We start from the raw sequence: 27,844 nt of genomic DNA on the forward strand, positions 1-27,844 counted from the left end.
AACTTACACAATACCAGGTTATAGTCCAACAGGTGTATTTGGAAGCACTAGCTTTTGGAGCACTGGTCACACAGCCACCTGATGAAGGAGCAGCGCTCCGAAAGCTAGTGATTCCAAATACACCTGTTGGACTATAACCTGGTGTTGTGTGATTAGACAAGGTCTTTTCCCTCGGGTACGGAGTCCAGAACTAGAGGGCATAGATTTTAGGTGAGAGGAGAATGATTTAAAAGGGACTTGAGGGGTAGCTCTTTCACCCAGAGGGTGGTACGTGTATGGAATGAGCTGCCAGAGGAAGTGGTGGAGGCTGGTACAATGACAATATGCATAGGAAGGGTTTAGAGGGACATGGGCCAAACGGGACTAGATTATGTTGGGATATTGGGTCAGCAAAGTCGCGTTGGACCGAAGGGTCTGTCCCCGTGCTGTACAGCTCTAGGGCTTTTTCCCAGGCTCGAAATGTTAACTCAGTTTCTCTCCCCCCAAATGATTCTGTCCTGCCAAGTTTCTCTAGCTCATTTTGGCTTTTATTGAAGATTTAAGGAGTCTTCAAGGAGTGTGTGCGTGTGTGTCTGTGTGTGTGTGTCTGTGTGTGTGTGTGTCTGTTTGTGTCTCTGTGTGTGTAAGTGAGTGTGTCTGTGTGAGTCTGTGTGTGTCTGTGTGTGAGTCAGTGTCTCTGTGTGTGTGTCTGTGTGAGTGTGTGTGTGTGTGTATGTCTCTGTGTGTGTGTAAGTGAGTGTGTCTGTGTGTGTGTGTAAGTGAGCGTGTCTGTGTGAGTCTGTGTGTGAGTGTGTGTGTGTCTGTGTGTAAGTGAGTGTGTGTGTGTGTCTCTGTGAGTGTGTCTGTGTGAGTGTGTGTGTCTGTGTGAGTGCGTAAGTGAGTGTGTGTCTGTGTGTGTGTGTGTCTGTGTGTATAAGTGAGTGCGTGTGTGAGTCTGTGTGTGTGTGTATGTGAACGTGTGAGTGTTTGTGAGTGTGTGTCTGTGAGTGTGTGTGCGTGTGAGTGTTTGTGAGTGTGTGTGTGACTGTGTGTATGAGTGTGCGTGTGCGCGTGCATGTGTGTGTGTGTGTGTACGAGTGAGTGTTTGTGAGTGTGTGTGTCTGTGTGTGAGAATGTGTATCAGTGTGTGTGTAGTGAGTGTGTCTGTGTGTGTGTCTGTGTAAGTGAGTGCGTCTGTGTGTGTGAGTGCGTGTGTGTCTGTGTGTGTGAGTGCGTGTGTGTCTGTGTGTGTGTGTGTGTTTGTGTGTGTGTCTGTGTGTGTGTACATGTGAGTGTTTGTGAGAGTGTGCATGTGTCTGTGTGAGTGAGTGTGTGAGAGTGTGTATGAGTGAGTGTGTGTGTGTCTGTGTGTGAGTGTGTGTGTGTGTGTGTATGAGTCTGTGTGTGTGTGAGTGTGAGCGATTATGTGAATGTGTGTGTGTCTGTGTGTGTCTGTGTGTGTACATGTGAGTGTTTGTGAGAGTGTGCGTGTGTCTGTGTGAGTGAGTGTGTGAGAGTGTGTATGAGTGAGTGTGTGTGTGTCTGTGTGTGTGTATGTGAGTCAGTGTGTGTGTGTGTGAGTGTGAGCGATTGTGTGAATGTGTGTGTGTGTGACTGTGAGAGAGAGAGGGACGAAAATAAGCAGCAAAGTGTAGGTTGTGAATTCCAGTGTTTTATGGTCCTGGCTTAAAGGGAGACCATTACGACATAGGAGCAACTTTAGGCCATTCAGCCCATCGAGTCTGCTCTGCCATTCGATCGTGGCTGATATGTCTCTCAGCCCCCTTCTCCTGCCTTCTCCCTGAAACCTTTGATCCTCTGACTAATCAAGAACAAATCTATCTCTGTCTGAAAGACACTTCAGTGACTTGGCCTCCGCAGCCTTCTGTGGCCTTGACTTCCACAGATTCACCCCGCTCTGCACCGGAGAAAGCTTTCCTCATCTCAGTTCTGAAGGCTTGTCCTTTCACTAGTTCCGGCTGTGCCCTCGGGTCCTGGTCTCTGTGACCAGTGGGAACACCTTCTCCATGCCCACCGTGTCCAGGTCACTCAGTATTCTGTAAGTTTCTATCAGATCCCTCCCAGGTGGGGGCCTACAGGGGCAGAATTAAAATGGGGGAGGTGAGCGGGGCTAGGACTGGAAGATCTCACAGCGCCAGAGACCCGGGTTCATTTCCCGCCTCAGGCGACTGACTGTGGAGTTTGCACGTTCTCCCCGTGTCTGCGTGGGTTTCCTCCGGGTGCTCCGGTTTCCTCCCACAGTCCAAAGATGTGCAGGTCAGGTGAATTGGCCAGGCTAAATTGCCCTTTGTGTTAGGTAAGGGAAGGATGTAGGGGTAGGGGTATGGGTGGGTTGCGCTTCAGAGGGTCGGTGTGGACTTGTTGGGCCGAAGGGCCTGTTTCCACACTGTATGTAATCTAATCTAATCTAATCTCAGATGGCGGTGGGGCTGGAGGGGGGCGGCACGCGTTAGAGAAGGGCATGGTCATGGATGGCAATCGGAAATATTTAATTGAGGCACTGCCGAATGGGGAAGTGGTGGGGCGAGGTGAGGGACTTGGTGAGAGTTAGCACGAGTGTGGTGGAGATCGCTACTCATGCATTGCGTTGGGTGGCCGTCGGGGGTGGGCCGAATGGCCTCTTTCTGCTCTGTACCACTCTCTGATGCTGCAGTTCAGGGAGGGCCTGGGGACGGGTCACTCCGTGACTGCACAGTCCCAGGTCGACGCTGCACATTCGGTGGGAAATCTTCCGTCAAGTGACGTCGGCTGAGAGGGTTCCAGGGAACGTAGGAACATTCAGCAGCTCAGCCAGCAGCCGTGCAGAGAGACTAAGACCCACCTGAATGTCAGTCAGGTCTTGTGGATGACATAGAACGTCAGGAGGAAGGCAGGCAGTGAGGATGGCACAAGAGTGAGTGCAGAGAGCTACGGCTTTTTAAAAATGTATTTATTTTGTGGGACATGGGTGTCACTGGCTGGGCCCAGCATTTATTACCCGTCTCTAGTTGACCCCTCGAGTAGGTGGGGGGTTGAGCTGCCATCTTGAACCGCTGCAGTCCATCTGCTGTGGGTTGACCCACAATGCCCTGAGGGAGGGGATTCCAGGGTTTTGACCCAGCGACAGTCAAAGAACGGCCGATATATTTCCAAGTCAGGGTGGTGAGTGGCCTGGAGGTGAACTTGCAGGGGGTGGTGTTCCCATGTATCTGCTGCCCTTGTCCTTCTAGATGGAAGTGGTCGTGGGTTTGGAAGGTGCTGTCTAATGATCTTTGGAGAATTTCTGCAATGCGTCTTGTAGACATTACACACTACTGTTACTGAGCGTTGGTGGGGGAGGGAGTGGATGCTTGTGGATGTGGTGCCAATCAAGTGGGGGCTGCTTTGTCCTGGATGGTGTCGAGCTTCTCGAGTATTGTTGGAGCTGCCCCCATCCAGGGCAAGTGGGGAGTATTCCATCACCCTCCTGACTTGTGCCTTGTAGATGGTGGGACAGGCTTTGGGGAGTCAGGAGGTGAGTTACTCACCCCAGTGTCCCTAGCCTCTGACCTGCTCTTGTAGCCGCTGTGTTGATGTGGTGAGTCCAGCTGAGTTTCTGATAACCCCGAGCATGTTGGTAGTAACACCATTGAAAATGCCACGGTGCGGTCGTTAAATTGTCTGTTATTTGTGATGGCCACAGTTATAGGTTCAGGTACATTATTTTTCTAAATTTGCATCACATTTATCAGTGTGGTTAACAGGATGTTTAGCATGCTTGCCTTCATTACTCAGACCATTGGGTACAGGAATTGGGACGCCATGTTGGGGTTGTACAGGACATTGGTGAGGCCCCTTCTGGAGCACCGTGTCCAGTTCGGGTCACCCTGTTACAGGAAGGATATTATTAAGCTCAGTAGAGATTTACTGGGAATGGAGGATTTGGAGGTTGAGGGATGACCTTATCGAGGTTTATAAAATCACGAGGTGCATAGGCAAGATGAATGACAAGGGTATTCTCCTGAAGGTGAGTAATTTCAAAACTGGGGGCCATATTTTTAAGGAGAAAGTGAGGACTGCAGATGCTGGAGATCAGAGCTGAAAATGTGTAGCTGGAAAAGCGCAGCAGGTCAGGCAGCATCCAAGGAGCAGGAGAATCGACGTTTCGGGCATGAGCCCTTCTTCAGGAATGAGGAAAGTGTGCCAAGCAGGCTAAGATAAAAGGTAGGGAGGAGGGACTTGGGGGAGGGGCGTTGGAAATGCGATAGGTGGAAGGAGGTCAAGGTGAGGGTAATAGGCTGGAGTGGGGGTGGGGGTGGGGGCGGAGAGGTCAGGAAGAAGATTGCAGGTTAGGAAGGCGGTGCTGAGTTCGAGGGATTTGACTGAGACAAGGTGGGGGGAGGGGAAATGAGGAAACTGGAGAAATCTGACTTCATCCCTTGTGGTTGGAGGGTTCCTAGGAGGAAGAATTGCGGTCTTCAAAGACTGCAATTATCCCCCAGACGTGATCGACGATGCCCTCCACCGCATCTCCTCCACTTCCCGCTCCTCCACCCTTGAGCCCCGCCCCTCCAACCGCCACCAAGACAGAACCCCACTGGTCCTCACCTACCACCCCACCAATCTCCATGTACAGCGCATCATCCGCCGTCATTTCCGCCACCTCCAAACGGACCTCACCACCAAGGATATATTTCCCTCCCCTCCCCTATCAGCGTTCCGAAAAGACCACTCCCTCCGTGACTCCCTCGTCAGGTCCACACCCCCTACCAACCCAACCTCCACTCCCGGCACCTGCCCCTGCAACCGCAAGAAATGCAAAACTTGCGCCCACACCTTCCCCCTTACTTCCCTCCAAGGCCCCAAGGGACACTTCCATATCCACCACAAATTCACCTGCACCTCCACACACATCATTTATTGCATCCGCTGCACCCGATGTGGCCTCCTCTATATTGGGGAGACAGGCCGCCTACTTGCGGAGCATTTCAGAGAACACCTCTGGGACACCTGGACCAATCAACCCAACCACCCTGTGGCTCAACACTTCAACTCCCCCTCCCACTCCACCAAGGATATGCAGGTCCTTGGACTCCTCCATCGCCAGACCATGGCAACACGACGGTTGGAGGAAGAGCGCCTCATCTTCCGCCTAGGAACCCTCCAACCACAAGCGATGAACTCAGATTTCTCCAGTTTCCTCATTTCCCCTCCCCCCACCTTGTCTCAGTCAAATCCCTCGAACTCAGCACCGCCTTCCTAACCTGCAATCTTCTTCCTGACCTCTCCGCCCCCACCCCCACTCCAGCCTATCACCCTCACCTTGACCTCCTTCCACCTATTGCAATTCCAACGCCCCTCCCCCAAGTCCCTCCTCCCTACCTTTTATCTTAGCCTGTTGGACACACTTTCCTCATTCCTGAAGAAGGGCTCATGCCCGAAATGTCGATTCTCCTGCTCCTTGGATGCTGCCTGACCTGCTGCGCTTTTCCAGCAACACATTTTCAGCACATATTTTTAAGGCAAGAGTAGAAACATCTTTAAAAATGACATGAGGGGCAACATTTTTACACATAGAGTGGTTCGTTTGTGGAATGAACTTCCAGAAGAAGTGGGTGTAGTTGCAACTTTTAAAAGGTATTTGGGTAAGGGCATGAACGGGAAAGGGAGGGATATGGATCAGTGGTGCTGGAAGAGCACAGCAATTCAGGCAGCATCCGAGGACAGGCAAAATCGACGTTTCGGGCAAAAGCCCTTCATCAGGAATAAAGGCAGAGAGCCTGAAGCGTGGAGAGATAAGCTAGAGGAGGGTGGGGGTGGGGATAGAGTAGCATTCACCATCAAGCCAGCGGACAAAGGGGGCGCAGTGGTAGTCTGGCGCACTGACCTCTACATCGCTGAAGCCAAACGCCAACTCAAGGACACCTCTTCCTACCGCCCCCTTGACCATGACCCCACCCCCCATCACCAAACCATCATCTCCCAGACCATACAGAACCTCATCACCTCAGGAGATCTCCCACCCACAGCTTCCAACCTCATAGTCCGGGAACCCCGCACTGCCCGGTTCTACCTCCTTCCCAAGATCCACAAGCCTGACCACCCTGGCCGACCCATTGTCTCAGCATGCTCCTGCCCCACTGAACTCATCTCTACCTACCTCGACACTGTCCTATCCCCCCTAGTCCAGGAACTCCCAACATACGTTCGAGACACCACCCACGCCCTCCACCTCCTCCAAGACTTCCGTTTCCCCAGCCCCCAACGCCTCATCTTCACCATGGATATCCAATCCCTCTACACCTCCATCCGCCATGACGAGGGCCTCCAAGCCCTCCGTTTTTTCCTCTCCAGACGTTCCCAACAGTACCCCTCCACCGACACTCTCATTCGTTTGGCCGAACTGGTCCTCACCCTTAACAATTTCTCCTTTGAATCCTCCCACTTCCTCCAGACCAAAGGGGTAGCCATGGGCACACGTATGGGCCCCAGCTATGCCTGTCTCTTTGTTGGCTACGTAGAGCAGTTGATCTTCCGTAATTACACCGGCACCACTCCCCACCTCTTCCTCCGCTACATTGATGACTGCATTGGCGCCACCTTGTGCTCCCGCGAGGAGGTTGAGCAATTCATCAACTTCACCAACACATTCCACCCTGACCTTAAATTTACCTGGACCATCTCTGACACCTCCCTCCCCTTCCTGGACCTCTCCATCTCCATCAGTGACGACCGACTTGACACTGACATTTTCTACAAACCCACCGACTCCCACAGCTACCTGGATTACACCTCTTCCCACCCTACCTCTTGCAAAAATGCCATCCCATATTCCCAATTCCTCCGCCTCCGCCGTATCTGCTCCCAGGAGGAGCAGTTCCACCACAGAACACACCAGATGGCCTCCTTTAGAGACCGCAATTTCCCTTCCCACGTGGTTAAAGATGCCCTCCAACGCATCTCGTCCACATCCCGCACCTCCGCCCTCAGACCCAACCCCTCCAACCGCAACAAGGACAGAACGCCCCTGGTGCTCACCTTCCACCCTACCAACCTTCGCATAAACCAAATCATCCGCCGACATTTCCGCCACCTCCAAACAGACCCTACCACCAGGGATATATTTCCCTCCCCATCCCTCTCTGCCTTCCGCAAAGACCGTTCCCTCCGTGACTACCTGGTCAGGTCCACGCCCCCCTACGACCCACCCTCCCATCCTGGCACTTTCCCCTGCCACCGCAGGAACTGTAAAACCTGTGCCCACACCTCCTCCCTCACCTCTATCCAAGGCCCCAAAGGAGCTTTCCACATCCATCAAAGTTTTACCTGCACATCCACTAATATCATTTATTGTATCCGTTGCTCCCGATGCGGTCTCCTCTACATTGGGGAGACTGGGCGCCTCCTAGCAGAGCGCTTTAGGGAACATCTCCGAGACACCCGCACCAATCAACCAAATCGCCCCATGGCTCAACATTTCAACTCCCCCTCCCACTCTGCCAAGGACGTGGAGGTCCTGGGCCTCCTTCACCGCCGCTGCCTCACCACCAGACGCCTGGAGGAAGAACGCCTCATCTTCCGCCTCGGAACACTTCAACCCCAGGGCATCAACGTGGACTTCAACAGCTTCCTTATTTCCCCTTCCCCCACCTCATCCTAGTTTCTAACCTCCAGCAACACGATCCCCTTGACTTGTCCGGACTTGTCCGACCTGCCCAGCTCCTTTTCCACCTATCCACTCCACCCTCTCCTCCCTGACCTATCACCTTCATCTCCTTCCCCACCTACCTATTGTACTCTATGCTACTCTCTCCCCACCCCCACCCTCCTCTAGCTTATCTCTCCACGCTTCAGGCTCTCTGCCTTTATTCCTGATGAAGGGCTTTTGCCCGAAACGTCGATTTTGCCTGTCCTCGGATGCTGCATGAATTGCTGTGCTCTTCCAGCACCACTGATCCGGAATCTGGTTTCCAGCATCTGCAGTCATTGTTTTTACCAAGGGAGGGATATGGCCCAAGCGCAGACAGGGGGACTTAGTGTAGTTTGGGAACATGGGGGCCATGGACTGGTTGGATCGACGGGTCTGTTTCCGTGTTGGATGACTCTACGAGATAGAGACAGATGGGAATCAACCTTGGTGGATGGAATATAATGCGAGGGAAATGTGAGGATTGTGCGCTCTGGCAGGATGAAAAGAGGAGTTGAATATTATTTTAACGGAGAAAGACTGCAGAAAGTTGCAGGACAGAGGGTTCTGGGGGGTCCTTGTGCTCACATCACAGGAGGTTAGTGTGCAAGTTCAGCAGGGGAAAGGAAAGGCAAATGAAATATTGACCTTTATTTCAAAGAGGTTAGACCATAAAAATAGGGAGGTCTTGCACAAACTATGAATTAGGCTACACTCGGAACCGTTTCGTGCCCCTGATCTGAACAAAGATGGACTGGCATTGGAGGCAGACCAGGGAAGATTCCCGAGGCTGATCCCAGGTATGGAGGGACCTTTTTATGAGGAGAGGTTGAGCAGGTTGGGCCTGTACTCATTGGAGTTTGGGAGAATTAAAGGCGTAGCCATGGGCACATGTATGGGCCCCAGCTATGCCTGTCTCTTTGTTGGCTACGTAGAACAGTCCATCTTCCGTAATTACACCGGCACCACTCCCCACCTCTTCCTCCGCTACATTGATGACTGCATCGGCGCCACCTCATGCTCCCGCGAGGAGGTTGAGCAATTCATCAACTTCACCAACACATTCCACCCTGACCTTAAATTTACCTGGACCATCTCTGACACCTCCCTCCCCTTCCTGGACCTCTCCATCTCCATCAGTGACGACCGACTTGACACTGACATTTTTTACAAACCCACCGACTCCCACAGCTACCTGGATTACACCTCTTCCCACCCTACCTCTTGCAAAAATGCCATCCCGTATTCCCAATTCCTCCGCCTCCACTGTTTCTGCTCCCAGGAAGACCAGTTCCACCACAGAACACACCAGATGGCCTCCTTCTTTAGAGGCCGCAATTTCCCTTCCCACGTGGTTAAAGATGCCCTCCAATGCATCTCGTCCACATCCCGCACCTCCGCCCTCAGACCCCACCCATCCAACCGTTACAAGGACAGAACACCCCTGGTGCTCACCTTCCACCCTACCAACCTTCGCATAAACCAAATCATCCGCCGACATTTCCGCCACCTCCAAACGGACCCCTCCCTCACCCCTATCTGCCTTCCGCAAAGACCGTTCCCTCCGTGACTACCTGGTCAGGTCCACGCCCCCCTACAACCCACCCTCCCGTCCTGGCACCTTCTCCTGCCACCACAGGAATCGCAAAACCTGTGCCCACACCTCCTCCCTCACCTCCATCCAAGGCCCCAAAGGAGCCTTCCACATCCACCAAAGTTTTACCTGCACATCCACCAATGTCATTTATTGTATCGGTTGCTCCCGATGCGGTCTCTTCTACATTGGGGAGACTGGAAGCCTCCTCACGGAGCGCTTTAGGGAACATCTCCAGGACACCTGCACCAACTGACCCCACTGCCCTGTGGCCCAACATTTCAACTCCCCCTCCCACTCTGCCGAGGGCATGGAGGTCCTGGGCCTCCTTCACCGCCGCTCCCTCACCACCAGACGCCTGGAGGAAGAACGCCTCATCTTCTGCCTCAGAACACTTCAACCCCAGGGCATCAATGTGGACTTCAACAGTTTCCTCATTTCCCCTTCCCCCACCTCATCCTAGTTCCAAACTTCCAGCTCAGCACTGTCCCCACGACTTGTCCGACCTGCCTATCTTCTTTTCCACCTTTCCACTCCACCCTCCTCCCTGACCTATCACCTTCATCCCCTCCCCCACTCACCTATTGTACTTTATGCTACTTTCTCCCCACCCCCAAACTCCTCTAGCTTATCTCTCCACCCTTCAGGCTCTCTGCCTTTATTCCTGATGAAGGGCTTTTGCCCGAAACGTCGATTTTCCTACTCCTCGGATGCTGCCTGACCTGCTGTGCTTTTCCAACACCACTCTAATCTAGACTCTGGTTTCCAGCATCTGCAGTCATTGTTTTTACCTAAGAATTAGAAGTGACCTTACTCAAACATCGTAAGTTCTTCGTGGACTTGATGGGGTAGATGTGGAATGATTGTTTCCCCTCGTGGACCAGAGGGTATCATCTCAGGATACGGGGTTGTCCATTTAAGACAGGGACGAGGAGGAATTTCACCTCTCAGAGAGTTTGTGGAATTTTTTACCGTAGAGGGCTGAGGACGATGGGTCATCAAGAATGTTAATCAGCGAGGGAATCAAATCTTTGGGAAGAATAACAGGAAGGCAGAGTACTGGGTCAATGGAAAGATTCTTGGTAGTGTGGATGCGCAGAGGGATCTTGGTGTCCATGTACATAGATCCCTGAAAGTTGCCACCCAGGTGGATAGTGCTGTTAAGAAGGTATACTGTGTATTTGGTTTTCTTGGTAGAGGGATTGAGTTCCAGAGCCATAATGTCATGCCGCAACTATACAAAACGCTAATGCAGCCTCACTTGGAATATTGTGTACATTTCTGGTCGCTCCATTACAGGGAAGATGTGGGAGCATTGGAAAAGGTACAGAGGAGATTTACCAGGATGTTGCCTGGTCTGGAGGGAAGCTCTTATGAGGAAAGGCTGAGAGACTTTGGTCTGTTCTCATTGGAGAGAAGAAGGCTGAGGGGGGATTTAATAGAGAGACATACAAGATGATCAGAGGATTAGATAGGGTAGACAGTGAAAGTCTTTTTCCGAGGATGATGACGTCAGCTTGTACGAGGGGGCATAACTACAAATTGAGGGGTGATAGATCGAAGACAGATGTCAGAGGCAGGCTCTTTATGCAGAGAGTGGTAAGGGCATGGAATGCCCTGCCTGCCAATGTAGTCAACTCAGCCACATTAGGGAGATTTAAAAAAAACTTGGATAGGCACATGGATGATGATGGGATAGTGTAAGGGGAACGAGCTGAGAATAGTTCACAGGTCGACGCAACATCGAGGGCCGAAGGGCCTGTTCTGCGTTGTATTGTTCTATGTTCTGGGGCAAAGGCAGTGGAGTTGAGGATTATCAGAAACAAAAGCAGAAGTTGCTGGAAAAGCTCAGCAGGTCTGGCAGCAGCCGAGAAGGGAAACCAGAGTTAAGGTTTTGCATCCGGTGACCCTTCCTTGAGGATTATCAGGGCAGCTGTTGACTGGCTGGTTGGTTGGTGGAGCAGACTCGATGGGCTGAATGGCCTGCCTCAACCCCTACAGCTCCTGACGGGATAGTGCAGGAAAGGCTTGGAAGCACTGGCTGCCTCTCACATCCAGAACTGTCGCTGAACACCAACTTGCATTTATATAGCCCCCTACTAACACGGTAACCAATCCCAATCTCGATGCACAGGGGTGTTATCAAACAAAATTGGCCGTGGAGCCCCATCAGGAGACATTAGGCCAGATCGAAGCAACAAAGAAATAGGAGCAGGAGGAGAAAACTGCTCAGCTGTTGAACATAGCTGGTCCCCGTCAATGCTAATAAACTACCTCCAAAACCAAAGGTTGTTATTGCACTAGTTAGCCGAATGTGTGTTACCTTATCAGACACCTTCTGAAAATCCAGATTATGTGACACCCACTGCCTTCCCCTTGGTCACCCTCCTTGCTAACTCCTCAAAGAATTTCAGGCTTGATTCACATCAGCTTCCCCCGCACCGCATGGCCCTGCTGTATACCCCGAGACCGTAACTGGAGCGAGGTTAGCGTGCATGGCTTTCTGACTCAGGGACAAATGGGCTACTCGCCTTGTAGTGGATGGGAAAAGAACACAAGATGGCGGGGTGGGGCGTCAGCATCAAGCCTATGTCTAAACTATGGCCGTTGAAAGGACGCAGCGGCGAGGTGGCTGTCTCCTCCCCCATTGGCCAACACAATTCGCCATGACAACTGGATCAGCCCGTCGGCCAGGGCTGGTCCCTGAACTTGTCCTGAGGAATGTTGCCCATTGCTTCAGCACTGGGTGAACTTCCGTCAATGTCCCGGCACAGCGTCTTACTTCACAGTCCCTTCGCCGAAGATAAGCAACTTGACCCGCTCCCGGAGGAGGTGCCGAGCGAAATCCGGAATCTTCCGTTGGATATTTTCAGGGAGCGGCTGAAATTGTATCGAAGCTGTGTGCTTTCAGTGTCAGTCTATCGAAAGGGACAGAAGGACACAGGGAGCTATAGATAGATGGCCTTGAGCATTGCTGGCATAGGGGAGGAGAGAGAAGCAACAGTGAGAATTATAATTCTGCAGTTTTACACACAGTTAACAGGGGACGAGGACATTCAGCCCCTCGACACTGCTTTGTTTTATTGACTTGAATTGAATTGAGTTTATTGTCACGTGTACCGAGGCACAGTGAAAAGCTTTGTCCTGCGAGCATTACAGGCAGGTCACAGAGTTAAGTAGCGTAGATAAGTAAATAATAGGTCAACAGCGGCAAAAACAAAAACACAGGTACAGGCGAATGTTGAGAGTTTGTGAGTCCATTCAGTATTCTAACAACAGGAGGGTAGAAACTGTTTCGAAACCGGCTGGTGCATGTGTTCAGGCCTCTGTACCTTCTCCCCGATGGTAGAGGTTGTCAGGGTGGGATGGGTCTTTGAGAATGCTGGCGGCCTTTCCTTGACAGCGGGGCCTGGCAGATGGAGTCTATAGATGGGAGGTTGGCCTTTGTGATTGTCCGGGCCGAGCTCACCACTCTCTGTAACCGTCTCCGATCTTGAATGGTACAGTTGCTATACCAGGTAGTGTTACGTCCAGACAGACACAGGCTGAGGGAACCCCCAGCATTACGATAGAATAGAATAGAGTATTGTCACGTATACTCCAGTACACAAGTACAAGAGTATAGTGATAAGTTTTTACTATGGCTGGCTTTCATGGCACCATCTTAGGTACAAATCTTGAATGCAAAAGATGAATAAAAGGAAAAGCAGGAGCATTGCTTACAGTGGGGCAGGCTTGATGGACAGGATGGTCTTCCTCTGTCCTCAAAACCTCATCCAAAACCCTTTCAAAATTCCAGGTTAAAACCAGATTCTTAGATTACTTACAGTGTGGAAACAGGCCCTTCGGCCCAACCAGTCCACACCGACCCGCCGAAGTGCAACCCACCCAGACCCATTCCCCTACATTTACCCCTTCACCTGACACTATGGGCAATTTAGTGTGGCCAATTCACCTGACCTGCACATCTTTGGACTGTGGGAGGAAACCGGAGCACCCGGAGGAAACCCACGCAGACACGGGGAGAACGTGCAAACTCCACACAGACAGTCGACTGAGGCAGGAATTGAACCCGGGTCTCTGGCGCTGTGAGGCAGCAGTGCTAACCACTGTGCCACCCAATGCCACAGACTCCCCAGCAGAGAATTTAAACCCTTTGTGTTACCCTTTCCTTGTGATGTAACCTCTTGCAGTCCGGGCACCATTCTTGTCAACCTGCTGAGACCACAATATCTCAATCCCACGGTGAGGCGCATCGCTTCAGCTGGGGGTCTAACCTGGGCCTTGACCTTCCATGGGGTAGCCTCAGACTCTGCAGCCTTTGGTCGCTGGCTTGGAGTAAGCTTTGGGATTTCTCCCGACGTTCAGGCAGCGTCGTCCTGTGCGTAAATCGATAATTTCCCGTCTCCTGTTCCCTCCTCATTCCTGAAGAAGGGCTCATGCCCGAAACGTCGATTCTCCTGCTCCTTGGATGCTGCCTGACCTGCTGCGCTTTTCCAGCAACACATTTTCGGCACAACAGTCAACCAGCTGTGGCTATCCCTAAGGTGGCCGACTGAGGATTATGGGGAAGGTCGTGAAATGGGGACCCGTGGGGGGGGGGGGGGGGGGGGGGGGGGGGGGGTGGGGGGGGGCGGTGGGGAGGCAACCTGAGAGGTTCACCAGCTTTGAAGAAGCAATAGGATTCCTTTTAGATAAATCAGAGAGATAGATCAGGCAGGGCATCCTACAATGTAACGTAAAGGGTTAACGCTCAAACGTGTAAATAAGTTAGAGGGCACCCGGAAGTGTAGGATAAAGGGTTAATCCACAAACATATAAATAGGAGAGAGGGCACCTGGAAGCGTAGGGTAAAGGGTTAATCCACAAACATATAAATAGGAGAGAGGGCACCTGGAAGTGTAGGGTAAAGGGTTAATCCACAAACATAAATAGGAGAGAGGGCACCTGGAAGTGTAGGGTAAAGGGTTAATCCACAAACATAAATAGGAGAGAGGGCACCTGGAAGCGTAGGGTAAAGGGTTAATCCACAAACATATAAATAGGAGAGTGTAGGGTAAGTGTAGGGTAAAGGGTTAACGTGCAAACATGTAAATAAGTTAGGGAGTGTCTGATAGTGTAAAGTAAGGGTTAACACTCAAACATGTAAAGAAAAGACAGGACGCCTGGAAATGTAGTGAAAAGGGTTAATACTCGAATGTGTAAATCACCTTCTACCTGTGTTAATAGTGACGGACAAGGTCAGTGGCAACTGACCCTGAAGAGAGACAATCCAATGTACAGACTGGTGTTAAGCCTAAGGGTGTAAATTGTTAGGAGCATGTTAAATAAAGACGTCATCTTACCAACAGCCTAGATCAGCGGTTCCTCTGGTTTCCAGCTCAAGCCGATCTCTAAAAGAACCACCACCATGACAAAGGTCCCTCTGTCTCGTTTTAACTTCAAGGTGGAAACCTCAGCAGCTGTGTTGCCATTGAGGAGGGGGAGTGTCTGGGTGGTCTCGCGGTCTACCCTAGATAGGCCACCTCCAGGCACCCATAATGCTCCCCTCCACCTGCTGGGGGCTGGGTGCTGCCTGGAAATTCCCTGTGGGCCTCTGAAACTGGGCTTTGACACGATCAGTCAGCGATCCCCCGCGGGGGGAGGTATAAATGACCCCGGGATTGGCTGGAGCTGAGCAATCGCCATGCCCTGGTGCAAATTTACACCCAATTACCTCCATTGGTGGGGGAGGGGCCTAAAGATTTAGGCCTGTGTGGGACTCGGGGTAGCAAAAGGTCACCTTTTCTGAGGAAGGATGGTCTTTCTTTTGAGGAAATGCGGCAAAGGTTAAAACCAGGCTGATTCCGGGGACGGTGGGGCTGATGTAGGAGGAGAGATTGACAGGGTTAGGAGTCTTTTCACTGGAGTTCAGACAAGTGAGCGGGGGGAATCTCATAGAGACTTATAAAATTCTAACAGGACTAGACAGGGTGGATTCGGGAAGGATGTTCCCGATAGTAGGTGCATCCAGAACTAGGCGTCACTGTCTGAGGATTTGGGATGGATCATTTAGGACAGTGATGAGGAGACAGTTCCTCACCCAGAGAGCGGTGGCCCTGGGGAGTTCACTACCACAGGAAGGAGTTGATGCCAAAACATTGGATGGATTCAAGAGGCGGCTAGGTATGGCACTCGGGGGCGAATGGGTTCAAAGGTTATGGGGAGAAAGCAGGATTAGGTTATTGATTTGGATGGTCAGCCATGACCGTGATGAATGGGCGGAGCAGGCTCGAAGGGCTGAATGGCCGCCTCCTGCTCCTATCTCTATGCGCAAGTTGTCTCCGTCTCCCTTGCCAGGGCAGCTGCTGGAGGTTATCAGGCATTTGTAGCTCCTCGGGTGCAGCTTGTGCTGTCCTTGGCTTCTCCCACGGGCCAGAGCAACACGCTGTGCTGGAACACTGCTGACACAGTGTCTACCAGACGCGTTTCAAAGTCGCAAAGGGAGCCAGGGGACCGGCCGGATTGCAGCGTTTTCTCACGGCATCGCTCCTGGCTCGTCCTTCCTCCCTCCCTCCTCTCTATCTGCGTCCCATCGCAGGCTGAGATCCGGGAGTGCGCCATTGAGCCAACCCACGGGATCTTGCCCGGGTCGCAGATGGAGTTGGTATGCCAGCGCCAAACTGAGGCAGCAAGGTGAGGCGTAGGATGGACCAAGGATGGACCTTTCGCGGTCAAGACAATTGAGGTCAGTGGAGACACTCTTAGATTGGTACTTGGGTGAACATTCCCAGTTTCTGAGCCGGAGAAGTGGTAACCCCCGGAAAGACTGACCCTTTTCTTCCCCCCGCCCCCCCCCTCTCTGTAGTCTCACCTTTGGCAATTGCTCGTAGTCTCTGCCGAACGCCTGAGCGGGATTTGGTTAAAAGCGGACTTTGTTTGCGATGAAAGGTAAGTGTTGGAGATTAGTCTCGGACTAAAACGGCCTCTGCCAGATCACGTGCCTCATATAATTCGGGGTGTAGTGATCCGATGTAGGTGAAGTACCTTTTTAAAAACAGGATGTGGGTGTCGCTGGCTAGTCCGGCATCTATTTCCATTGCTCCCCCCCTTGTAGTCAAAAGAGACCAATCGTTAAAGTCCACTCAAACATAGATCATTACACCACAGTACAGGCCCTTCGGCCCTCAATGTTACGCCGACCTGTGGAACCAATCAGAAGCCCATCTAACCTACACTACTCCATTCTCGTCCATATGCCTATCCTGATGACCATTTAAATGCCCTTAAAGTTGGCGAGTCTACTACTGTTGCAGTCAGTGCGTTCCACACCCCTACTACTCTCTGAGTAAAACAAATCAATCAGAATAAAACATGTGCTCAGAAACATTCCTGGAGTAAACGTGTTGAAAGGACACAGGAGGCAGTTTGACGGTAAAGGAGGCCCTTTGGCCCGGCGTGTTCTGTGCTGGCTCTTTGCAACAGCAACTCACCCAGCCCTCTCCCACTGCCACCAAACCGGCCCCAGCTAACAGACCCACTCCCAGATAAAGGGAAATTTAAGTCAAAGTTCAGTTCAGTCAAAACGACTTCTCACAAAGTGCTCGACGTACGCTGAGACACTTGGCCTGTGGACTGTGGGCAATCTCTCGCTTTTGGCTGGTGGACTGATGTCAGGGGTATTCAGAAATACACGCTGCCTTGCAGGATCAGAGGACTGTTTTAAAAAAAAAAAATGGTTTTGGAGTCAGGAAAGCTGGTGGAACTTCACATCCAGGGTGCAGATTTCCAATTCAGCAGTGCGAAATTCCAAACGCATGTGCAAACAGTGTGGATATGGTTCATTGCTAATGTGCAATTATTCACCTTCATACCGGTAGCAACTGTATGACGTAAAGGTCCACTGACCTTTCAGATTGAAATTCTTCAACAATAACTTGTGGGCGGCACGGTGGCCCAGTGGTTAGCACTGCTGCCTCACAGCGCCTGTTGACCCGGGTTCAATTCCCGCCTCAGGCGACTGACTGTGTGGAGTTTGCACATTCTCCCCCTGTCTGCGTGGGTTTCCTCCGGGTGCTCCGGTTTGGTGAATTGGCCATGCTAAATTGCCCGTAGTGTTAGGTTTAAGGGGTAAATGTAGGGGTATGGGTGGGTTGCGCTTCGGCGGGTCGGTGTGGACTTGTTGGGCCGAAGGGCCTGTTTCCACACTATAAGTAATCTAATCTAAAAAAACTTAGATTTAAATAGTACCTTTAACACAATAAAATTGAGGTGCTTCACAGGAGTCTTATAGAATACTATATGTGGAATCTATTGTATATGCTATTCCATATTATCGAATCTTCTATGTAGTCAATGACATGGGATTGTATGTTGGATGACCAAATGTCAAAGATTGTAGATTTATAGATGGATTCATACAGCGCAGAAAAGGTCTTTCGGCTCAGGAGTGCATGTTCATAAGTTCTTGAAAGTGGAGTACCAGGTTGACAGGCTGGTGAAGATAGCAGTTAGCTCACTTTCCTTTATTGGTCAGTGCATTGAGTACAGGAGTTGGGAGGTCATGTTGCGGCTGTACAGGACTTTGGTTAGGCCGCTGTTGGAATACTGTGTGCAATTCTGGTCTCCTTCCTACAGGAAAGATGTTGTGAAACTTGAAAGGGTTCAGAAAAGATTTACAAGGATATTGCCAGGGTTGGAGAGGTTGAGCTACAGGGAGAGGCTGAATAGGCTGGGGCTGTTTTCCCTGGAGCATCGGAGGCTGAGGGGTGACCTTATAAAATCATGAGGGGGCATGGATAGGTCTTTTCCCTGGGGTGGGGGAGTCCAGAACTAGAGAGCATAGGTTTAAGGCGAGAGGGGAAAGATTTAAAAGTGACCTAAGGGGCAACTTTTTCACGTGTATGGAATGAGCTGCCAGGGGAAGTGGTGGAGGATGGTACAATTACAGCATTTAAAAGGCATCTGGATGGGTATAAGAATAGGAAGGGTTTGGAGGGATATGGGCTGGGTGTTGACAGGTGGGACTAGATTGGGTTGGGATATCTGGTCGGCATGAGGTCTGTTTCTGTGCTGTACATCTCTAGGACTCTATGAGTCTGCACCAACGTAACAAAGGTGCGCCAATCCCAATTTCCTGCACTTGTCCCATATCCTTGAATGTTATGGTAGTTGAAGTACTCATCCAAATATCTTCAAAAGGCTTCAAGCAGTGTGTTAAAGGAGGAATATTAAATGGAGAGGTGAAGATTTCTCAGGACGGTGTTCCAGAGCTCAGCGGTGGGGCAATATTTATCTTTGGATAAATGGTGAGGAGTCCCTGAATCAGGCTTACTCAAGAGGCTGGAGTTAGACGGAGTTTTGCAGGGCTGAAGGGGGTCACGGAGTTGGGCGGGCTGGGGAGAGGGGAGGTCTGCGAGAAGTTTGAGTGCGAGGATGGCAATGTTAAAATCGAGAATGTTGCTTGCTCTGGGTGCCAAGGGAGCCCATTGGCCACAAGGTGGCAGGGAGTGGCACTTGCCGTGAGTTAAGAGCAGGCAGCAGTGGTTCAGATGATCTCGAGCTGTAGGCGGGTGGAAATGGGGGAGACCACCCAGGGGTGAAAGGGAGCCGTCACGTCTAGAGGCAACAAAGGTGCAGTCGAGGAGCTTTCAGGGGACGGGTTGAGACAGGGATAAGTTGGGCGATGCCACAGCCAGCAGAGGGTTGGAGTGGGAATAAGTGATCTTCGTGATTGCGCGATCAAAGATTTACCCCACAGTCAACTATGACACCAGAGGGTTGCAAACAGGGCTGGTTTAGTTTCAGACTGTTTCAAGGGAGAGGGAGAGAGTCAGCAGTAAGGGAATAGAGTTTGGATTGAAAAAGCAGTGGGTTTTAATCTTCCCACCCTTCAATAGGAAGACATCATTGCTCACTCGATAGTGGGTGTCAGACTGGCAGTCCATAGTAGAGCTTGCAAAGGGTAATCTGCCCCTGCCCCTTGTTTAGGTATGGTTGGCATTTCAGTTTCCCGTCTCTTGTATGCTAGCATGTCGAATTTTGTGTTGTTCCGAGGATATATTTCAGTAAAGCTGTTCCTGAGTTTATTGCTGGGATTTGACCAGAGTGCAGAATTTGTTGCCTGCTGCACCTGCCCCCCCCCCCCTCCCCCAGCCCACCTCCCCTCCCCCAAATACTTACTTCTGCTTGCAATGGAGTCCCCTTGGACCTGTCTTTATGGTTGGTTTGTTCTGTTTTTCAGTTGCCACTGCGCGGGTCTGAGTATCTGGGCCGGTTTTAGCCGCTGAAAGCATGATCGGATTACGGTTGCTCCTCATGTTCTTGGCCGAAGGTAAGCCCGCTCGCGAGTTTCTCATCAATTTTGTCTGCCTATGAGGACAGTAAGATCCTGCTTTAAAATTGACCCTGCCCATGTTGTTTCCCGACTTAATGCTGTTCACGAAATACTGACTGTACGAGAAAGACGGCATTCCAACCGGAACTCCATCACAAACACATTGACTTGGGTACTACTTACTACCCCCTGAGTAAAAGAACAGGAAGTGACATCACCACAAGAAATGGCATCACCACAGGAAATGATGTCATCAGTCCAAGGAAACCCAAACACAAATAGAGAGCAGGGCCGTGCCATCAGTGCTTCATGCGGAGGCTCACTGATGATAATACCGAGTATAGTGACGAAACATCTGAAAACGAACCTTCCAACTTGGCGAGCAAACCTACACCCACTGAGTGTCCATTTCTTTAACTTTGTGAGTCTTGCTCTGATAATGTCCTTTTCTGCTCACACACTCATGTGCCTGCTCATGCACTGAGCCCCTGAGCTTCCTCTGCTATTCCTCCTTTTCCCTCCCTTCCCCTTAGACTTTCTCCCCACCCTCCACTCCCATTCTGCTCTCTTTTGTAATCATGGATACGTTGGGCTGAACGGTCTGTTTCCGTGCTGTACATCAGTATGACTCTAAAGACTCTGGTCTGCCCTGGCTCCCATTCTGAACTTGCACTGAAGTTTAGGGCCCTCCCTAGTGGGAAGAGTTGGTCAGTGCAGGTAATTTCATAACTGCACTGACTGCTTTCAGCCACCAGATGGAGGCGGGCTAAGCTTTCAGAAGTTAGTTTGCAGACTTGTATTCTTTTTACGTTTCAAAGTTTATTTTATACTCAAGCTGATTTTACTGATGAGTGTTGGCATTTACAACTGCAAACCGTTCCAACATAAAAAATGTTTTAAAGTTGTTTGAACCCCAGGTATCTGACTGTGCGGTGTTCCTTTTATGGTTTATTTTGCAAAGTTATTTCAGTGAGGAATATACAGTGCTGAAAATGCACAGTGCAGCGTTTCAGGCTTTGCATTGTTTTTGTCAGTGAGGCACGGCCAGAGGAACCTCATGCCGGATGAACACTGATTTCCGCGAGGGACCTGCAACGCATTTGAAGTCATTTCCCGCAAAGTTGTGATGGTCAGGATTGGGGACACAACTTTAAATGAGGACTTATAGAAACAGGATAATGACAGAAGCTGTGGACACAGTGGGCGATAGGCGGAAGTGGGCACTGCAGATGCTGGAAACCAGAGTTTAGATCAGAGTGGTGCTGGGAAAGCGCAGCAGGTCAGGCAGCATCCGAGGAGCAGGAAAATCGACGTTTCGGGCAAAAGCCCTTCATCAGGAATAGAGGCACGGAGCCTCTGGGGTGGAGAGATAAATGGGAGGGGGGGGGGGGTGGGGAGAGAGTAGCATAGAGTACAATAGGTGAATGGGGATGGGGATAGAGGTGGTAGGTCAGAGAGGAGGGTGGGGGAAGGTAGCAAAGTGTACAATAGGTGAATGGGGGTGGGGGTGGAGGTGATAGGTCAGAGGGGAGGGTGGGGGAAGGTAGCAAAGAGTACAATAGGTGAATGGGGGTGGGGATGGAGGTGATAGGTCAGAGGGGAGGGTGGGGGAAGGTAGCAAAGAGTACAATAGGTGAATGGGGGTGGGGATGGAGGTGATAGGTCAGAGGGGAGGGTGGGGGAAGGTAGCAAAGAGTACAATAGGTGAATGGGGGTGGGATAGAGGTGGTAGGTCAGAGGGGAGGGTGGAGCGGATCGGTGGGAAGGGAGATTGGCAGGTGGGACAGGTCATGAGCTGCATATACAACCGATCGCTGCTGTGGTCTCTGCATTACTCTCGGTTTGCAGAGTTTTCCCAGATAAGTTAGATTAGCAGAAGAACTGCTGATTTTGAGATTTGGGGAGAGAAGGCTTTCGAGGATCAGAGCACAAGGTTCGGTAGCCAGGGCAACACAGGAGGATGATGTGTTGTCTTTTATTCCACGTAGGAAGAGGAGGAGGCCACTCAGCTCCTCAGGCCTGTTGTGTGATTCAGTCACTGAGGAATCCGGTAGCTCGGTGGTTAGCACTGCTGCCTCACAGCGCCAGGACCCAGGTTCGATTCCACCCTCAGGCGACTGCCTGTGTGGAGTTTGCACATTCTCCCCGTGTCCTGCGTGGGTTTCCTCCGGGTGCTCCGGTTTCCTCCCACAGTCCAAAGATGTGCAGGTTAGGGTGGATTGGCCATGCTAAATTGCCCATGGTATTAGGTGCATTAGTCAGAGGGAAATGGGTCTGGGTTGGTTACTCTTCGGCGGGTCAGTGTGGACTGGTTGGGCCGAAGGGCCTGTTTCCGCACTGTAGGGGAAGCTAATCTTAACAAAAAAAAAACCCTAAACGAAACACCACATGGTTAGACACACGAGGATCAGCAGAAAATCGATTCCCCCACCTGCGTTAAAAATAACCCACGCTCCCGTCCTTTCAAGGTCTCTCCCAGATCACATACTCCGGGAAAGAATATCACTTGATCGAGGAGCCGAGGAGCTGGTCCGAGGCCTGGGATTATTGCCGCAGTGAGTATACCGATCTGGCCAGTGTGCTGAGCCCAGCAGAAGGAACAGTCCTTGCTTACCTGCCAGTGCCGGAGGAAGGCACCTGGATCGGCCTGTACAATGACCAGCAGTTCCCCGACGGCTGGAAGTGGACCACGGGAGAGCAATTCGGCTACTCCAACTGGGCGGACTCTTACCCCGGGGAATTCAGCAGCAGCTCCCCCATCTGCGTTTACCTGAGGCAGGGCCAGTGGTTCGACCTGGAGTGCAGCGTCCCGTTGGCCTCCATCTGTTACACAGGTACAGGTACTTGATAGCTCTGTTATACAGTCATAGAGATGTACAGCACGGAAACAGACCCTTCGGTCCAACCCGACCATGCCGACCGGATATCCCAACTCAATCTAGTCCCACCTGCCAGCACCCAGCCCATATCCCTCCAAACCCTTCCTATTCATATACCCATCTTTTAAATGTTGCAATTGTACCAGCCTCCACCGCTTCCTCTGGCAGCTCATTCCACACACGTACCACCCTCTGCGTGAAAAAGTTGCCCCTGAGGTCTGTTTTATATCTTTCCTCTCTCACCCTAAACCTATGCCCTCTAGTTCTGGACTCCCCGGTCCCCGGGAAAAGACTTTGCCCATTTACCCTATCCATGCCCCTCATGATTTTGTAAACCTCTATAAGATCACCCCTCAGCCTCCGACGCTCCAGGGTAAACAGCCCCAGCCTGTTCAGCCTCTCCCTGTAGCTCAAATCCTCCAACCCCGGTAACATCCTTGTAAATCTTTTCTGAACCCTTTCAAGTTTCACAACATCCTTCCCATAGGAAGGAGACCAGAATTACATGGGAAAATTCCAAAAGCGGCCTCACCAATGTCTTGTACAGCCGCAACATGACCTCCCAACTCTTGCACTCAATGCTCTGACCAATAATTACAGAAGAAACACAACTATAGAGGGTGAGTGAGCTCCACGATTTGTGAGGCAGAGCGATGCCGAACAATGTGGGTGCAGTTCCTATAGCGGCTGAGGAGTGCCAGATGGAGGTTAATTTGGATAAAGGTGAGGTATTGTACTTTGGTAAAACAAAGAAGGGCAGCATTTATACAATTAATGAGAGGGCCCCGGATGGTGTTGTAGAACAGAGAGACCCAGGGGTTCAGATACATAAGTCTTTGAAGTTTGCGTCACATATAGGCAGGGTGGTTAAGAAAGCATTTAGCACATTTACCTTCATTGCTCAGTCCTCTGAGTACAGGAGTTGGGACTTTATATTGAGTTTGTACAGGAGGTTGGTGAGGCCTGGAATACTGCATCCAGTTCTGATCACCCTGTTATAAGAAGGATATTATTAAGCTGGAGAGGAACTAGGAGAAAGTGAGGACTGCAGATGCTGGAGACCAGAGTTGAAAAATGTGGTGCTGGAAAAACACAGCAGGCCAGGCAGCATCCAAGGAGCAGGAGAATCGACGTTCCAGGCATAAGCCCTTCTTCAGGAATCATTATGCCTGAAACGTCAATTCTCCTGCTCCTCGGATGCTGCCTGGCCTGCTGTGTTTTTCCAGCACCACATTTTTCAACCCTTAAGCTGGAGAGGGGTCAGAAGAGATTTACCAGGATGTTGCCAGGTATAGAGGGTTTACATTATAAGGAGAGGTTGGATAGGCTGGGACTTTGCTCGCTGGAGCGTGGGAGGTTGAGGGCTGACCTTATAGAGGTTTATAAAACCATGAGGGATATACATTAGGTGATTGACAAGGCTCTTTTCCCTAAGGTGGGGGAGATCAAAACAAGGGGAGCATTTTTCTAAGGTGATAGGAGAAAAGAGCATGTGGGGGAACATTTTTTTGCACAGAGAGTGGTTTGTGTGTGGAATGAACTTCCAGGGGAGGCAGGTACCGTTATAACATTTAGAAGGCATTGAGCAGGAAGAGTTTGAAGGGATATGGGTCAGGAGCAGGCAGGTGGGACGAGTTTAGTTTGGGAACATGGTGGGTGTGGGCTGGTTGGACCGAAGGGTCTGTGTCCGTGCTGTGTGGCTCTGTAATTGCAGAAGGTGTAACCCTTGCCCATTCACCCTCTCTGTCCAAAGCCCTGAACATAGCATCCAGGTGAAGGAGTGTTCCTACTCATCCTCGTCTCCTTTCCATCAACAAGACCAAACGCAAGGCCTCCTCTCTCTCTGTCCGTCCCTCTCTTGCTTGACGTTTTCAGAAACCGCCGTGCTCTGGCTCTAACCTCCCCACCCTGGGCCCACTGTGGAGTTCCTACACACACTGGAGAATTACTACCCCATCCTCCGCTGAGGGCAGTTGGAGGGGCTGTGGGCGACCACCAATCAGGAGAAGGGTGAAAGGCCCTGTCATCAGGAAATGCCCCAGGGCACATCCCGTTCAGAAATAGGTTTTCCAGTTTGGAAAAAAAGTCGGAATGATGGGTTTCTCTGGGGATTGCAATACAATCTGTTTTGCTGCACCATATGTTTTGCTGTGGGTATCTCTGTGGGATGATAGAACGGTTGATGGCCATTTGTTAAATGATACACCATCTTGTTAAGTGTTTCAATAAACCGTTCATTTTTGTTGCGTTTTAACTATAAATAGAATAAAGTGTGTTTTGATTAAACTTAATGGTGGACTAGTTGAAACACGTGGGTTCATAAAGCACAGAAACAGACCTTTCAGTCCAACCAGTCCACGCCAACCATAATCCCAAACTAAACGAGTCCTACCTACCTGCTCCTGGCCCGTGTTCCCTCCAAACCTTTCCTGTTCATGTACCTATCCAATGTCTTTTAAATGTTGTAGCTGTCCCCACATGCACCACTTCCACAGGAAGTTCATTCCACACGCGAACCACCCTCTGTGTAAAACATTTGCCCCTCAAGCCTTTTTTAACCTTTCAAATGTGCCCCCTAGTCTTGAAATCTCCCCATGCAATTAGTAAGTTTGCAGATGACACTAAAGTCGGTGGAGTAGTGGACAGTGTGGAAGAATGTTACAGGTTGCAGGGGGACTTGGATAAACTGCAGAATTGGGCTGAGAGGTGGCAAATGGAGTTCAATGCAGCTAAATATGAGGTCGTGCACTTTGGAAAGAATAACAGGAAGGCAGAGTACTGGGTCAATGGCAAGATTCTTGGTAGTGTGGATGTGCAGAGGGATTTTGGTGTCCATGTACGTAGATCCCTGAAAGTTGCCACCCAGGTGGATAGTGCTGTTAAGAAGGCATACAGTGAATTAGGTTTTATTGGTAGATGGATTGAGTTCCGGAGCCGTAATGTCATGCCGCAACTATACAAAACGCTAATGCGGCCGCACTTGGAATATTGTGTACATTTCTGGTCGTCCCATTACAGGGAGGATGTGGAAGCATTAGAAAAGGTGCAGAGGAGATTTACCAGGATGTTGCCTGGTCTGGAGGGAAGCTGTTATGAGGAAAGGCTGAGAGACTTGGGTCTGTTCTCATTGGAAGGAAAAAGGCTAAGGGGGGATTTAATAGCGACATACAAGATGATCAGAGGATTAGATAGGAAAGACAGTGAGAGTTGTTTTCCTAGGATGGTGACGTCAGCTTGTACGAGGGGGCATATTGACTGGTGATAGTTTTAAGACAGATATCAGAGGCAGGTTCTCTACTCAGAGAGTGGTAAGGGCATGGAATACCCTGCCTATCAATATAGTTAACTCAGCCACATTAGGAAGATTTAAACAGTCCTTGGATAAGCACATGGATGATGATGGGATAGTGTAGGGGGATGGGCTTAGATTAGTTCACAGGTCGACGCAACATCGAGGGCCCGTTGTGCGCTGTAATATTCTATGTTCTATCCTAGAGAAACGACATCAACCGTTAACACTAACTGTAGCCCTCATTATTTTATAAGCCTCTCTAAGATCACCTCCCAACTTCCTGCACTCCAGTGAGAAAAGTCGCTGTCTATGCAGCTTTTCTTTATAACTCAAACTTTCCATCCATCTGGGACACAGTGCCTTACACCGTCTTTTAAAAAAACATAAAAGTTAGGGTGTGGGCTATCTCCATAATGTACAATGAGTGGGGTATCTGGTCTGGTCCACAGCTGTAGGCAATATCACTCAAAGCTTTGATCTCAATGAAGAACGATTGCTGGGTGGAGCATTTTGACCTGCAATGCTTGTATTTTAACAGACCTGAAAAAGCCTGGGTATGCCATTCTTAAGGAGAGCAAAGAGTCCTCTGAAGCAAGCAGCCAGAAGATGGCAAATGCATTTGATGTCATAAATAAAAGGCACTTTAAACAAAGTAAGCAATATTTCGAGTCAACACGAAACTCTGTGATTCGCCTGCGATCGTTTCTGCTCTCGTTTCAATTTTTGACTGGGGCGGGGGGGAAGATATTCAGGCTTTAGAAGGGGCACATCAGGGGTCTTTGTGGAACGAGAGAATCAGGAATGGGAGTAGGCCATTCAGCCTCTTGAGGCTGCTTCTGCCATCCCATAAGATTAACTCCACTTTGACTTTACGTTGTTTCCCCCCTCCCCCCCCCCAACACTCAAGTTGATCAAAAACTAGTTTAACTCAGCCTTATTTAGATTTCGACTTTTTTTGTCATGTCTGGACATTGCAAGACAACAGTGAAGAGTGTTCAACATTGTCACGCACAGCGCCATCTTAGGTGCAGGTACCTGGGCACACAAACTTACCATTGAGGTAGAGACAAATAAGGAACAAACTTAAAAGTAAAACATTACAGTCCCTCTTAATACAGTGTAAACAATATAAAGAGGTAAAGTAAAAGTTCAAACACTGCAGCTCACAAGAATGGTCCCAGGAATGAAAATCTTAACATATGAGGAATGTTTGAGGACTGTGGCCCATTACTCGACGGAGTTTAATAGGATGAGGGGAGATCGAACAGAAACATACAGAATATTGAATGGCCTGGACAGAGTAGATATTGGGAAGATGTTTCCATCGGTGGGAGAGACTCTGACCCAAGGGCACAGCCTTCGAGTAAAGGGAAGAGCTGTTAGAACGGAGATAAGGAGAAACTTCTTCAGCCAGAGAGTGGGCAATCTACGGAATTCATTACCACAGAAGGCTGCGGAGGCCAGGTTACTGAGTATATTTAAGACTGAGATAGATATGCTCTTGATGGTCAAGGGGATCAAGGGTTATGGGGAGAAAGTGGGAGAATGGGGTTGAGAAACCTATCAGCCCTGACTGAATGGCAGAGCAGACTCAATGGGCTGAATGGCCTAATTTCTGCTCCAATGTCTTACGGTCTTTCTCAAGTGTTAGTCATCTTACTAACTCAGCCGTGAGGTAGGAAGAGGGATTGGAAAAGTTAGCCCTAGTCTCCTGAGAAAGGTGAAGCCTGTGATGTTCTCATTTGAAAGGTCGGAAGTGGATACTGTCATTCCTGATGAAGGGCTTTTGCCCGAAATGTTGAATTTTTCCTGCTTTTCCAGCACCACTCTAACCACGTTCCCACTTAAGCCAATCAAGCTGAGGCCCCAGTCAGTAGCTGGGGAGAAATGGCTGCCTTTGGTGCAAGGGACGATAGGCTGGTCTTCCAAGGCTCAAAACCATTGGCAAATGAACTACAGGGTGATTGAGAAGAGCGTTTCTCACCCACAGACTTGCTCAGAAACATCACCCAAAGAAGTGCTGAGTGCTGATTGCATTAATAATTGGGAAAGAGCGATCAAAAGGTCACAGTCATAGAGATGTACGGCACAGAAACACACCATTTGGGCCAACCCGTCC

General features: G+C 50.4%; 1 protein-coding gene across 1 annotated transcript in view; it reads left to right on the plus strand.

Annotated features, from left to right (window-relative positions):
• Positions 1 to 27,844, plus strand: part of LOC122541330 (macrophage mannose receptor 1-like) — a 93,673-nt gene that overhangs the window by 49,380 nt on the left and 16,449 nt on the right. The window contains exons 2-4 of the mRNA XM_087979462.1: positions 19,462 to 19,551; positions 22,023 to 22,388; positions 26,264 to 26,377. Of these exons, the coding sequence (XP_087835588.1) occupies positions 19,512 to 19,551; positions 22,023 to 22,388; positions 26,264 to 26,377 (520 nt within the window). The 5' untranslated portion in view covers positions 19,462 to 19,511. The remainder of the gene's footprint in view (positions 1 to 19,461; positions 19,552 to 22,022; positions 22,389 to 26,263; positions 26,378 to 27,844) is intronic.

The sequence above is a fragment of the Chiloscyllium plagiosum genome, unplaced genomic scaffold (genome assembly GCF_037043375.1).
Source record: "Chiloscyllium plagiosum isolate Xiang-an unplaced genomic scaffold, Cpla_swu_hap1 HiC_scaffold_35, whole genome shotgun sequence".
Lineage (NCBI taxonomy): Eukaryota > Metazoa > Chordata > Chondrichthyes > Orectolobiformes > Hemiscylliidae > Chiloscyllium > Chiloscyllium plagiosum.